The following is a 12,835-nucleotide window of genomic DNA, read 5'->3' as shown; positions in this document are numbered from 1 at the left end:
TAATGGATGGAGGGTGGGGCGGGGCGGACAGGAGGGAGGTCTGGGCGGAAAAATGCGCGCTTAGGCCATGGCCGAATCAAACGACGGGACCGACGTTCAACACGCCTCGATGCTCATGACGAGATCGAATGGCTTTGGTGTTGGCATATTGCAGTTGAAGCTGTGGGGCGGCAACGCCACCATTCTTGTCTTCACGGTAGGCTGCAACAGAAATGGCGACCTGTAGTGTGCTTGAATGCTCTCGATAGCCATCATTATACAAGCTCAAATGTCCAGGTCAAATTGGAGCAAGGTATTTGATCGATTGCTATACGCACGTACCTTGATTTCTTACTTGCTAAATAATAAAATCTACTTTGATGCGCCAGGTATTGTCTCCCCCGCTGTTGCTACTCTGGAGAAAGTACACACGCAGTCGCCCGAGCCTAGTACAAGAGACTGGCTGGCTTGCTACTAACCCTAATTAACAGGCTTGCTAGGGTTGCGCGGGGTGTCTATTATACTAGATAGGTTATATACGCAGAAGATAATATAACGCGGTAGTGGATGCCCACCGCGCTACCTAGATAATGTAGGGCGCGTGATAGTGGGGCATATAACAATATATAAAAGCCTGCTAGTAGGAGTAGGAGGAGCAGAAAGGGTAGAAAGAGGGGCAGGATTTTAATTAGAGAGGGTAATAACTTGACCCCTTCTCCCCCCTCCTTTCCCCCTTATAGTAACTCTACGCACTAACTAACCGCCTAGCGACATTGGAGCGCTTGCTCTGAGGGGTAGGAGATATGTGGCTAGCGGCAACGTCTAGAGAGAAGAAGGGAAAGGAAGACACTAGACCCATTTGCCTATCCACGCACACCTTCCCTCCGCAGTCGTTTTTGCGTTTCCCTGTTTATCGGGCTGCTGCTGCTACTCCGTGCTCAGGTGGATAGCCAGAAGACTGCTAAGAAACAACGCCGCCGCATGTTTCTAGAGCGTTTCTTGTTGCGAAACTAGCGTGACCGCTTGATCAGTCGGGGCTAGGTGTACGTGTGGTTGTCTCGTCTTTTCCAACGGCGCGCCCCTTGGCGAACTGGTTAGCCAGGTACGTGTTTTACGGCAGAGCGCCCGTTGAGGCGCTAGGGGTGGAGTAATGGAATGTTTGTGCCCGACGCCGGCAGGGACGGTCCGTCTATATGGTGGGCCCTGGGGCTATAGGTATGTATGCGGTCTGTGTAGAGGAGTAGTGACTGGGGAGGGGCGGCGAAGTGATTTGAGTGACCTCGAAGAAAAAGGAGAATGTCGGTTCAAGGAAGAGGACGTGGGCGTGGAGGATTAGACAGAGACCACCTCGTCTTATCTTTGGTCATCTCTTTCTTTCTGCTCCATCTGTCTCGTCGCAGCAGCTATGCGATGTGCGTCCAATGCAGCGGGTCGCGTCCGGGTTTTATCTTACCGGCCTGTCTGCGCATCGCCGCGCGAAGGGTAGGGCAGAGAGAATATCTGTAGGTGTTGGCGACGCATCCTTGCAACGCAACTGTTTTCTCATCGTCGTCTCGATCTTTTACAACGGACGGCGCTTAAGCTGATCCGCTCTTCGGTGGGTGGAAAAGAAAGGGGGTTGGATGCCAAAAGCCAAGCCAGCAAGGAACAATGGCCTTGTGGTGTGCATGCAGTGGTGCCTGAGCCTAGCCTGACGGGAAACCACCACAGATGGACGGGTGCGTGAGAGCCGGTCTCCGGTCGAATCAAGCAGCGACCTACGCCACAGCAGCAGCAAGGAAGATGGAGGCATTGTGCTGTACATGTGCCGTGTATCTTGCAGGACGGACTGCCTACTGTGGGACGAAGGCGGTACAGCGGCATGCATGTAGATAGATGGGTAGTTGATCGATTGGACGCACAACGTACGATCTGCGCTAGGTAGACGAATTGTCGACGGAGACGAGACGGGACGGACGGACGTAGAAACGAATAATGAGCAGCTTGTCGTTGTGTCAGCCTCCCGTCGGTAGGTCGCGTATGCTGTCAGAAGATACGGGTGCGGCAAAGGGGTAAGGCATGTAAAAAGACGGGTGAGCCAACAAGTCAACGTCACTGGTACAGTGGACTCGTCAGTCCCGTCTTTAGCGGGCCGGGAAAATGGAAATGCGTCACGGCAAGAAGACGAGTTGTACAATGATGGAGACAGTCGGTGGTAGAGAAGTCGCCCGCGTCGCGCTGTGCTGTGGCGGCGGGCCTGGCTGCCAGTTGGCAGTGGATGGGATGGGAGGGAGACGGGCGAGCTGTTTGTTTGAGGCAGGGCGGGTTTGGATGGGGGAGAGGATGCCATGGTTGTCTGCTGCGACGCGCGACGCAACAGCTCAGTCGCTGTCTGTCTGTCTGTCAGTCGAAGCTGTTGTCGTCGTCTTCAAGCTGCGGACATGTCAGCGGAAAGGTTGGATTATGTGTCGGTCGTGTGGCACAGCAGGTGGTAGCAGTGGCGGTGCTTTCCACCTCCATGATAGGCAAGGTAATTGGGCGCATTAGGCCACCATCTACTCGAAACGGGCAAAAAAGTCTATGCCTGATTTGGGCTCTTGGAGCTCCTTGGTTACTACCTAGGAACATGACATTTGACATGTTTCCCGTCGCACCGTTTCCTTGTGCAACCACAACCTCCTCCATCTCCTTTCTGTGCCTATCAGTCGCTTGAATTCAACTTCCTCATTCGCTTCGACCGTCTGTTGCGCTTCCTTTGGTTGTCTGTGTAATTGTACAGGACGTTGCATTCGCTCCATCGCACCACCACACCTTGTGCCATGGTCACCGGTGCTCTTTGAAGAGAGCATATCACAACCAGTCGCTTTGACAACCATCGTTATATCACCACCGTCGCCTGTCGCTTGGATGAAAAAGTCATCTTGGATCGGAGTCCCCGACATTCCATCGCTGCGCCAATCGCTGATCGGCACGCTCGCTCAACGCTCATCATTACATACCTAGTTGCGTCTCTCGTGGCGCCGGCGCGCATATTGACAACCGTCCGCCCGCCTGTTTGCCTGCACGGGGAGCGCGCAGGTGGCGACGGACACGAGACGTCATACCGTCCGCCAACCACCCATCTTACTCCACAACCTCTCCGTCCGCGCTTTTGCGGGGGCTGACGGCCGGTCCGCCGTTGGCTTATCGACGAACGAAACGAAACGGATCCCAAAAAGATACTTCTTGGTCCCTCACCCTTGCGCAGCTGAGAGCGTGCTCGCTGCAGATTCAACCGAAGCCAAGCTCGCGGGTCGACGCTTGATTCGACTTGGAAGAAAACATCTTGATCCCGGCGCGCCTGAACTGGACTGGACTCGACTCGCTGGCTGAACAGAGCGCCGGAGACTGTTTGCTGGACTGGAGATATCTAGTTCGTCTCAACTCCGCGTGCGTGCCTGCTTTTCATCCCGGTTTCTCCAACCCTTGCCCGCGCCCGCACGGCTGGCTAGCCTTACGTCATTTGACGTCTGCGCGCTCGCGCTGTCAGTCTGTCTATCGATGCTGCGAGAGTGAGCGCATCACTCCTCTGCTGAGATACAGAGGGAAAGAGAGAGCCTTGTTGCTGACCTCCGTCTACATCCTTTGCTTCCTTCGCTCTCCGCGCTAGCAGCGCGTACGTACAATCCCAGTCTTCTCATTGCGCTCTACATCGCACGACCGACCCGAACGAATATCCTACTGTCACAAAACAACATGAGCCGGCCCTCGTCGTCGTCGACGTCGACCATGGCCGCGCCGCCCCATCACCCCAAGATGATGCCGCCCATCACCGCCGCCAACCCGCGGCGCAAATCCATTTTCCGCGAGGTCGGCCTGCTGGATGACGCCGCCGACTCGCTCGTCCCCATCCCGACGCCCGGCGGCGGCGTCGTCCCCGTCGTCGCGCCAAGCAGGTCGCCCATCAAGGTGCGGTTTTCGCCCGACGCCGAGGTCTTTGGAGGGAGCAGTAGGACAGGAAGAGGTGGGGTAGAAGAGGAAGACGCGCTGCTGGTTGGAGGCGCTCGCATAGCGGCGGCGCGCGATCAACGCGGTTGGTGGACGGGGTACAAAGTTGGGCTGATGGTGCTGTTGGCCATGGTGGTGCTGCCCGTGCTGGCTGGATCCAGACGGACCTTTACATGGGGCGCCGAGGCGAGCGTGCCGCGGGTGGATTACTACAAGAAAGATTGGAGAGGGGGAGAAAAAGGAGGGACACGAGACTTGCTTGTTAAACGGGAGAATAGCCCGACGGACGTGTGTACGCGGTGGAGTCAAGCCAGTACGTTTGAGCTTTCTTCCTGTTCTTGTTTTGACGAGTGTGTTGTTGTTGTTGGTTGAGAAAGAAAGAGATCAAGGCGCTGATACGTCGAGTGATTTTACAGCCGCTGTTGTCAATGGCACCTTATATGTTTATGGCGGCAGAGCAAAGACGGATGCCTCGCAGTCGAGCAACACATGGAGTAAGCAAAATATCAACCTACCTCTTCTTCACCACCACCACTACCGGCCTCACGGCTGACAATCACCAAGACAATGACTTCTTGACGCTCGATCTTTCCAAATCGTGGCAAATCTCGTCTCCGTCCTTCACGGGGCTCCCCAAGCCATCGGGCCCTCCGGCCGTCTCGCTCGCCTACCTCTGGAACTCGCGCTCCTCGCTGTACCTGTACGGCGGCGAGTTCCAGGACTCGACCAACGGCAACAAGGCCGACTACCCCACGGCCTTTTCGCTGTGGGAGTACAGCATCGCGTCATCCACGTGGACCGAGCACGCCAACCCCAAGACGTCGGCAGGCACGCACGCCGCGAGCGCAGGCGAGAGCGTCCAGCGCGCCGCCGAGGGCGCCGGTGTCAACATCGCATCGCTGGGCCGTGGGTTCTATTTTGGCGGCCACCTCGACACGTGGACGACGCAGGGCTGGTCGAATCAGATTGCGCGTGTCTATCTCAAGAGCTTGGTTGAGTATACGTTTCCCGGGTACGGCAATGGCGAGGTGGCGGACTTGAAGACGGCGGGGGCCGACGGCGTGTGGCGGAATGTTACTGAGGGCGGGCTGCAGGACACGAGCGGTTTCCCTGAGCGCGCGGATGGCATTCTGGTGTTTGTCCCGGGCTTTGGCGCCGAGGGGATTCTGGTTGGTTTGGCAGGCGGGACCAATTCGACATTCGTGAGTACCTCTGACGCGCTCTTCAACTTGAATGTTACATGAGACATGCTAATGTCCAGCAGACGCAAATGAACGTGCTCGACGTCTACGACATCGCCTCGTCGACCTGGTACAAGCAAGCAACGACGGGAACCGCACCCAAGATCCGCGTCAACCCGTGCGCCGTCGTGGCGGCCGCGGCCGACGGCTCCTCGTACAACATGTACATGTTTGGCGGGCAGGACCTGGGCAACGACCAAACGCAGTACAACGACATGTGGATTCTGACGATGCCGGCGTTTGCGTGGATCTCGGTCGACCAAACCGATCAGAGCATCCCGTACGCCCGCGCCGGCCATACGTGCAACATCTGGGACGGGCAGATGGTCCTGGTCGGCGGCTATGTCGGCGATCAGCTCTCGTGCGACTCGCCTGGCGTGTATGTGTTTAATGCGTCGAGCTTGAGCTGGGCCACGCGCTACACGGCACTGTCGGACCCTGCCACCAACCCCCTGAGCCAGCACCCCAACCAGGCCGGCTCTAACGTGTCCTCGGGCCTCGAAGGCTCCTACTCGTACCTGGTGCCCTCTCCCGTCATCAAGGTCGTCGGCGGCAACGCGACGGGGGGCGCGACAGTGACGACGCCCGCGCAAAGCGCCACAGCCGGCCCCCTGGCGACGGGCAAGCCGCAGACGTACACCATCAGCGGGCCGACGACGACGCAGACGACGACCATCAACACAAACAGCGACACGTCGACCGGACCCAACGTCGGCGCCATTGTGGCGGGCGTCATTGCCGGCGTCGCGGGCGTCGGCGCCGCCTACTTTGGCTTCTGCGCCTGGATATACCGCCGCCAGGTCGCCCTGTACAAGCGGCATGTCGCCATGGCGCAGGCATCTCACCACAATCACCACTCCAACGGCGGCCACGGCCGCAACGCCTCGGTCAACACAGGCTCCAACGGCTCAGGGGAGCGCGAAAAGGCCGTCGTGGGCGGGCTGGGCGCGGGCGCCATGCTCCCCGCGGGCGGCGGCAGCGTCGACATGAGTTCGAGCAGCGGCAAGACGAGCTACGACCGCGACCGCGAGCGGGCCCTCGCCGCCGGCGCGGCTATCGGGCACAACCGCGCCAACAACGGCAACAGCGGCAGCGGGCACTGGTTGACGACGGGCTTGCTGACCAACAGCAGCACGACGGGCAGCTCGGGAAATGCTGCGATCCACAGCGCACACACGAGCTTTGGCGGGAGCGGAGGCGGCGCGGGGTCGGGAGAGGCGGTTGGTGGTGGTGCTGCTGGAGGAGGCAACGGTGGGAGAGAGCGGGAGCGCTACGGCAGCGGCGTCGGCTTGATGAGGCGAGGCAGCGACGTCAGCAGCACCGACGACCTGCTCGCGGGCCAGGAGCCCAGTTTCTGGGGCACGAGGGGCGTCCTCCTGAATCCGCGGCGCAGCTTGCGCGTCATCAACCGCGATTGAGCGAGTGAGCGAGCGGTCATGGTGGTGGTGGTGGTGGTGGTGGATGATGATGATGGCGCAAGACAAGGAAACAAACACTTCGAGTCGGCGGCTTGTCGAACACACCGCCAGGGAGAGACCGCCTTCATTGCCGCGGCCGGCCAGCCGGCTCCGTTTGGTTTGCTTCTGATGCCCTTCCTCCCTGGGGCTGTCGTCTGTCAGTCTTGCCGCGCCACCGCGATCCGGCGGCGGATGAATCGGTGGACACCAAACGCCTCGACAGTTGGCTGGCTCGGTGTGCACAAATGAGATGAAACGAATAAAAAGGGGAGGAGACGGAGAGAAGAAGAAGAAAAAAAAAAAACAGGAGAAGAAATGCCCAGATATACCCCCTCGCCTCCCCCTACCTACCTACCTACCTTTAACGCCACTATGATACCCAACACCAACCCACCCAACAGACACAACCACACGCAACCACATGACGGTCGAACGAACGTCCAGTCGATTTACCCAACATCTATATTCCCTTCTTGTAACGAACTTTGTCTTTGCCTTTGCCTCTCTTGTACGCGAGACAGCTGCGTCGAATCCATTTTCTTTTTTTTTTTTTTTCTTTATTTTCTTCTTCTTCTTACGCGGATACAACGGAAACGCAAACGACGACGACGACGAACACGAAGAGCCAGAAATGACGAGATGCAATGCCAGCCCAAAGAAGGGAGTGTGGTGTTATTGGCAACGACTGGAGAATAGGAAAGAAAAATACGCACGAGAGCGAGCTGTGGTCAGCTTTGCTGTTTGGGCGCGGCAAGGCAGGCAAGTCAGCAGGCGGCGGGGACTGAGTGGATGGATGTACAGTACAGTACAGTATCGATGGATTGATTGATTGGTAACGAGCGAATGAATGAATGGGATGATTTACGAGGTTCTCCTGTTTGAGTTGGTGGTGGTGGTGGTGGTGGTGGTGGTGGTGTGACTGAAATGCCTACTTACCCCGTGATGGTGAGGGAAGAAGGACAACTAAGGCACAGAGGGTTGCAATGGAAAGGAAATGGCAACTTTGGGCCCTTTTGAGCTCGTAGACGTGTGGCTTTGCATAGGGTGCATTCAAGTATCACACATGTATTTATTGCCTTGGGATGGATTCGCCATTTCTTTTGCAACCAAGCCACTGCGGTGGTGGTGGGAAGGGGAGAAAGAGAGAGAGAGCAGACTTGCTTGGGTTGCAGAGGACAGGGTGTGAGGGAGAACAGGAGGGAGGAGGTGTTGGAAGGACGTGAAGTGTAGGGAAGAAGTGACGTCTCCTTCGCCTCGCACTCACTCATTGTCTTTCCATCAAAGTCGCCGAATGTGTACTCGCCGTCCACTCAATCATCCTCTACACAATCCACCCACCCACCCACCCAAGCATCCACCTACCCAAACCACATGGCCCATCACCACCACCACTCCCAACAGCCGCCAACAAGACCAAAAAGAAAGCCAAGCTTACTATCACGCTGCCAAGACACCCACCCCATCCACGCACCCACATGTCCCTTCCGCCCGTAGGCCGCTGCAAGTATCATCCGCCGGCAGAAGCGAGTGAGTAGGTGCACTTCCGCCGCCCTCGGCCACGCAGTACTCCGTAGCAAAGGTACACAGGTACCATAGCCGCCTGCCTGCCTCCATCACGATTCCGCTCCAGATCTGCGCGCCACGCAGATAAGGTGCGGCTCCTGCCTGCCTGCGCAGGGACGCCTGGAGCTACATCTGGGTTCCTATCAGATGTCAGGTGCAGATAGGTGGCCGGGGAGCGAGCGGGCTACGTAGCGAGCGGCGGTAGGGCGTGATGAGCACGTGGAAGATATCGTGCAAGGACCGTACTGTACCGTGTCTTCCAAGTAAGGTAGTTGATGAGAGGCGTGGATAGGCGAAGAGAGAAATCGGCGACGAGGGTGTGGTGAGGAGTAAAGACGACAAAAGAAGGAAACTCTACAGCACTCTACCAACCAGCCAACCAGCGCCCCGCAGAACAAACCGTCAGTCTTTAAGCAGCAAATCGGAAAACATGACAGGCCAAGGCGCGCAGGGAGCGTCCCCGCGCCGTACTTGATCGCAGGCCGGGCGAGGCGCACCGACCTTCCTGTTTGGGCGGCGCGGCGATGCCAGAGCCGCGAAGCTTGGTTTAGCGCCTTTTGCTTGTGCGTACTGCGGGAGGGCTGCGATTGGTTGAGCTGAAGATCGCCGAGAGATGGGTGCAGCGGTTGGCATGTTTTTACTATGTAGATGTGGTTGATGGTGGACGGAGGGGCTTCGTTGCTTCCTTCCCCGCAAAGACAATCCGTTTGTCCTGGTATCGTGACCTGAGATGGCCTCTTTGCTACTGCAGGACCTGATCGCCAGAGCTTTGCTCCGTTCTGCGTGTGGTTAGGATGTTGCCATGGGGCCAAAAATTGGCGATAGCAGCAGCATCGGGCGAGTATCGTGATGTCGACACGATGATGGGCAAGTTGGCCTCTTGTGGCGCGCTGCTCTGTCCCCTTCCTAGAATCAATCAGTCAAAGCATGGCGAACGAGTAGCGTGTTATCGCGTCCAGGCTATCCAGACCCCCGGCAAGAGTGGGAAGGACCGAGGCCACATCCTGATCGGTCTCGCTTCCCTACCCCGTACGTATGCACAACCCGGCAAACCCGCCCACCACCTGCCTACTTCTTATCCACTGGTTCGACTTGGCGTGCGGTGTCGCTACAAGTCCAGTCGCCACTACTGGCTCCGGGGAGTCGTTCCTTTTGGAAGCAGTTACCTATGGGCCCTGGCGAGTCGTCGGATCAGACAATCGACCAGGCGGCTATCCACCCTTATCGCCGACTCCACTGCTGGGGTAGCTCCCGCAATGAAGTTGGCTGGCCCCAACGGCGCGTCTCTCTGATAAATTGATTGTTTTTGATCCGGCGCGCGTTTGTACATATGGCGGCGCGCAGCTCTCATTTCGTGTGACGATAAGCTTTCTTTGCATCCTCGTGCTCCCCCAAACCCTTGCCACTAGTCGAGCTGCCGTACTGGAGTAGTGCGATTTGAACGAGCGACCGTCGCCGCTGTCCACAGATTCGGCCTGGAAACAAAACGACTGGAACATCTCGACGCAATGGAGCAACATCGGCCGGCGACGGCGGGCGGTGACGAGAAGAACTTGTCTCATGGCGTCGTCGAAGAGTCGGTCGGTGGTAGTGTCGCAGGGGAGAAGGTGGCGGGAAGAATCCTGGATCACAGCCACAATGCAGATGCGGCCATGAAAGCGCTGGCCGAGTACGAAGGCGAGGTTTTGGAGCTCACTGAGGAAACGAATAAGCGTTTGCTGAGGAAAATTGATTGGCACATTATGCCGGTAGGTTCAATCTTGAAGTCCAAAGTTGTGACTGAATGGCTGACCATTTTCCACCCAGATTTTGTGTAAGTGGTTGTCTTATCGTGGGCGTCGAGCTTGTCGGCGATGCGAATGGGAACTGGGAATTTCGGGGCTGACTTGGGACAGGTTTGGTCTACATGGTCAACTTCTTGGACAAGGTAAGTCGAATGCTCTTGGTCTATGTTGGCCCGAAGTCGTGGCAAATACAACCGAAGACTGGCGCATCGTCGAGCGAGGGGAACATTCGAGGATCTCGCGACGGGAGAGGAGAGGACGAGGAGAATTCGAGCTTGAGAGGATGCAACAAGTCGAGTCGTCGACGCGAAGCACTGATTGCTGACTTGCTCAGACAACCATCAGTTACGCCTCAATCATGGGTCTCAAGGAGCCTCACGCGCAGGGCGGCATCGACATTACTTCGAACCAGTACAGCTGGCTGGGCTCCATGTAAGAAGAATCTGCAACCCGCATGAGCACCACCATAACGTTTCCAGGTTTTACTTTGGATACCTGGTCTGGGAATGGCCCACCAGTCGCCTGCTTCAATACCTTCCACTGGGCAAATACTCGGCCTTCAACGTCGTCATGTGGGGTGTCTCCCTCACCTGCTTCGCAGCAGCAAACAACTTTGCCGGTGCCATGGTCGTGCGGTTTTTCTTGGGCTTTTTCGAGTCGGCCGTCACGCCCGGCTTCGTCCTGTTCACCAGCCAGTGGTACACCAAGAGTGAGCAGGGCATGCGTACGGGCATCTGGTTCAGCTTCAACGGTGTTGCACAGGTAAAAATGTCCTGGATTTTCTGGAGGTCGAAGCTGACAGCGTCTAGATTGTCGGTGGTTTGGTTGCGTATGGAATCGCCCGGGGGACCGACATTCATGGCTCCTCCATCGAGCCGTGGAAGATCCTTTTCCTCGCCACTGGCCTCTTCACCGTCAGCCTCGGAATCGCATTCTTCTTCATAATGCCAGACAATCAGCTGAATTGTCGATGGCTGTCGGAGCAGGACCGGCGTTTGGCAGTTGAGCGCATCCGCGTCAACCAACAGGGTATTGGCAACAAGACGTGGAAGATGTACCAGGTCAAGGAAGCATTCCTGGATCCTTTGACATGGGCCTTCTTCCTCTACTCCCTCATCACCAGCATCACCAACGGTAAGTGGAGATTGGGAAGAGTTGTGCGCGACCACTCGACTGCTTTTTATCCGAATCCTCTGGGAAAAGGCTGACCTCAGCAGGCGGAATCACCAACTTCTTCTCGCTCCTCATCACTTCTTTTGGCTACACCTCCGAGCAATCTCTTCTGTACGGCACGCCCGCTGGAGCTGTCGAAATCATCGCCTTGGTCGGGTGCGGTTATTTCGGAGACAAGCTGGGTAGCCGTCTGCTTGTTTCGACGTCCGGCCTCATCGCGGCAATCATCGGAGTGGCCCTGATCATCGCTCTCCCCGAAAGCATGAATGTCGGCCGTCTGATTGGCTACTACCTGACTGGAGCTGCAGCGACCTCGTTCGTGGCTCTCCTGTCGCTGGTGGGAACAAACGTTGCTGGCTACACCAAAAAGACGACCGTGGGAGCCCTGTATCTCATTGGATACTGCGTAGGCAACATTATAGGTGCGTTTACCATTTTGATGTGTGTGCTGGTGCTGATTTTCGTTTTCATCGTAGGCCCCCAAACTTTCAGAGGCAACGACTACACGACTGCCGAGATCATCATCCTGGTGTGTGAGTCGGTGGCTGTGCTGATTGTCGTCTTCATCTTCTTCTACTGCAAATGGCAGAACAAAAAGAAGGCCGCCATCCGGGCAGCACCGGGATACGTGAAGCTGGAAAACCAAGAGTAAGTGGTGCCCGCCCTTGAACCATTGTCGTGTGAACAAGCTTTGCTGACGAAGGAATCCACAGGTGGCTTGATCTGAGTAAGTCTTGTTTTCCCCCATTTCCCCGAGTGGAGTCGTCCGTGTGTGGCGGAGTTTTGCTGACTTGCCTGCAGCTGATAGGGAGAACCCCGAATTCGTCTATGTTTTATAGTGGACCTTGGCAATGGAGATGGTAGCAAGCATGTAGCGTGCAAATGTCAAAGTTTAAGACACCAAGACTTCGGTACGCCCGAAAGCTGCATCCTGGATATCGCTCATCGTACTCGTAAACGCTGTTGCAACTTGCGAGGAGTTGTTTGAGAAGAATGTCGTGATACAAGTTGCAAACGGCTGTCATATTCGGACTGATGCTGCGATTGGGCGCTGGGACATGTCAGACTCCAGCCTTATTGTACAACGCATTGACGACGCGAATGCATGCCAATAGCAGACGAGCTGTTTACTTACGCATGGGTGTCATGCGGTTTGTCGGACCAAAAGAAGCGGAACGTCGGCACCCTGATCTGCAAGCGGCGCATGAGAAGGATGCAGCTTGCAGCTCGCGGCCGCGCAACCATGGCGACCTTCCCATGCGACCATGATCTGTTTGTTCTCGGTGGCGCCGAGGTGATGGCCAGGGAAGAAGCAGTTGAGTTTGAGCAAGTCTTGGAAGATGGTATGTGGCTGTTGTGTTTTGGCAGAAGAATACGGGCGGCGGAGCGGAGAAGGCGGAGGTAGAGGCCTGAGACTCCTAACCGAAACCGACAACAGACGTCCGCTTCGGACAGAGCCTCTCCCGTCACCCTTCACATTTCGGGCGCGCCGCGGAAGGCTACCCCGTCTCTATTCCTCTCTTGCCATGGCTCCATTTTGCTCGGCAAACCCTCTCCGCTGTATGCCACCATTGACCTAGCCGCCCGCCGATTCCAAGATACAAGCCAACACCGGTGCACCCTGAAAGCTGACGGCTGCCGTCATGGCTGACACTGTTCAAACTGCGCCTTT

The 12,835-nt window shown here is 56.8% G+C and overlaps 3 protein-coding genes across 3 annotated transcripts; all 3 read left to right on the top strand.

The window, feature by feature from the left end:
- Positions 1-4,190: 4,190 nt before the first annotated feature.
- Positions 4,191-6,834, top strand: BKA78DRAFT_37570 (uncharacterized protein). The gene is made up of 2 exons (XM_066892809.1): positions 4,191-5,147; positions 5,210-6,834. The coding sequence occupies exons 1-2, from the start codon at positions 4,374-4,376 to the stop codon at positions 6,602-6,604; spliced, it is 2,169 nt and encodes a 722-aa protein (XP_066739537.1). The 5' UTR covers positions 4,191-4,373; the 3' UTR covers positions 6,605-6,834.
- Positions 6,835-7,524, top strand: BKA78DRAFT_37558 (uncharacterized protein). Its single transcript, XM_066892806.1, has one exon. The coding sequence runs from the start codon at positions 7,065-7,067 to the stop codon at positions 7,470-7,472; it is 408 nt and encodes a 135-aa protein (XP_066739536.1). The 5' UTR covers positions 6,835-7,064; the 3' UTR covers positions 7,473-7,524.
- Positions 7,525-9,714: 2,190 nt separating this feature from the next.
- On the top strand, positions 9,715-12,002 carry BKA78DRAFT_356375 (putative MFS allantoate transporter; the record flags this gene model as incomplete). The annotated part of the gene is made up of 10 exons (XM_066892050.1): positions 9,715-9,954; positions 10,013-10,019; positions 10,102-10,133; positions 10,325-10,422; positions 10,470-10,752; positions 10,800-11,124; positions 11,208-11,585; positions 11,640-11,811; positions 11,877-11,890; positions 11,965-12,002. 10 exons carry the CDS (start codon positions 9,715-9,717, stop codon positions 12,000-12,002), a joined length of 1,587 nt encoding a protein of 528 aa, XP_066739535.1.
- Between the last annotated feature and the right edge of the window lie 833 nt (positions 12,003-12,835).

This window comes from Phyllosticta capitalensis (genome assembly GCF_038381095.1).
Source record: "Phyllosticta capitalensis strain CBS 128856 chromosome Unknown BKA78scaffold_11, whole genome shotgun sequence".
In the NCBI taxonomy this organism is placed as follows: domain Eukaryota; kingdom Fungi; phylum Ascomycota; class Dothideomycetes; order Botryosphaeriales; family Phyllostictaceae; genus Phyllosticta; species Phyllosticta capitalensis.
The sequence above is the reverse complement of the archived record's forward strand: the minus strand, read 5'-3'. Positions and strand labels throughout refer to the sequence as shown.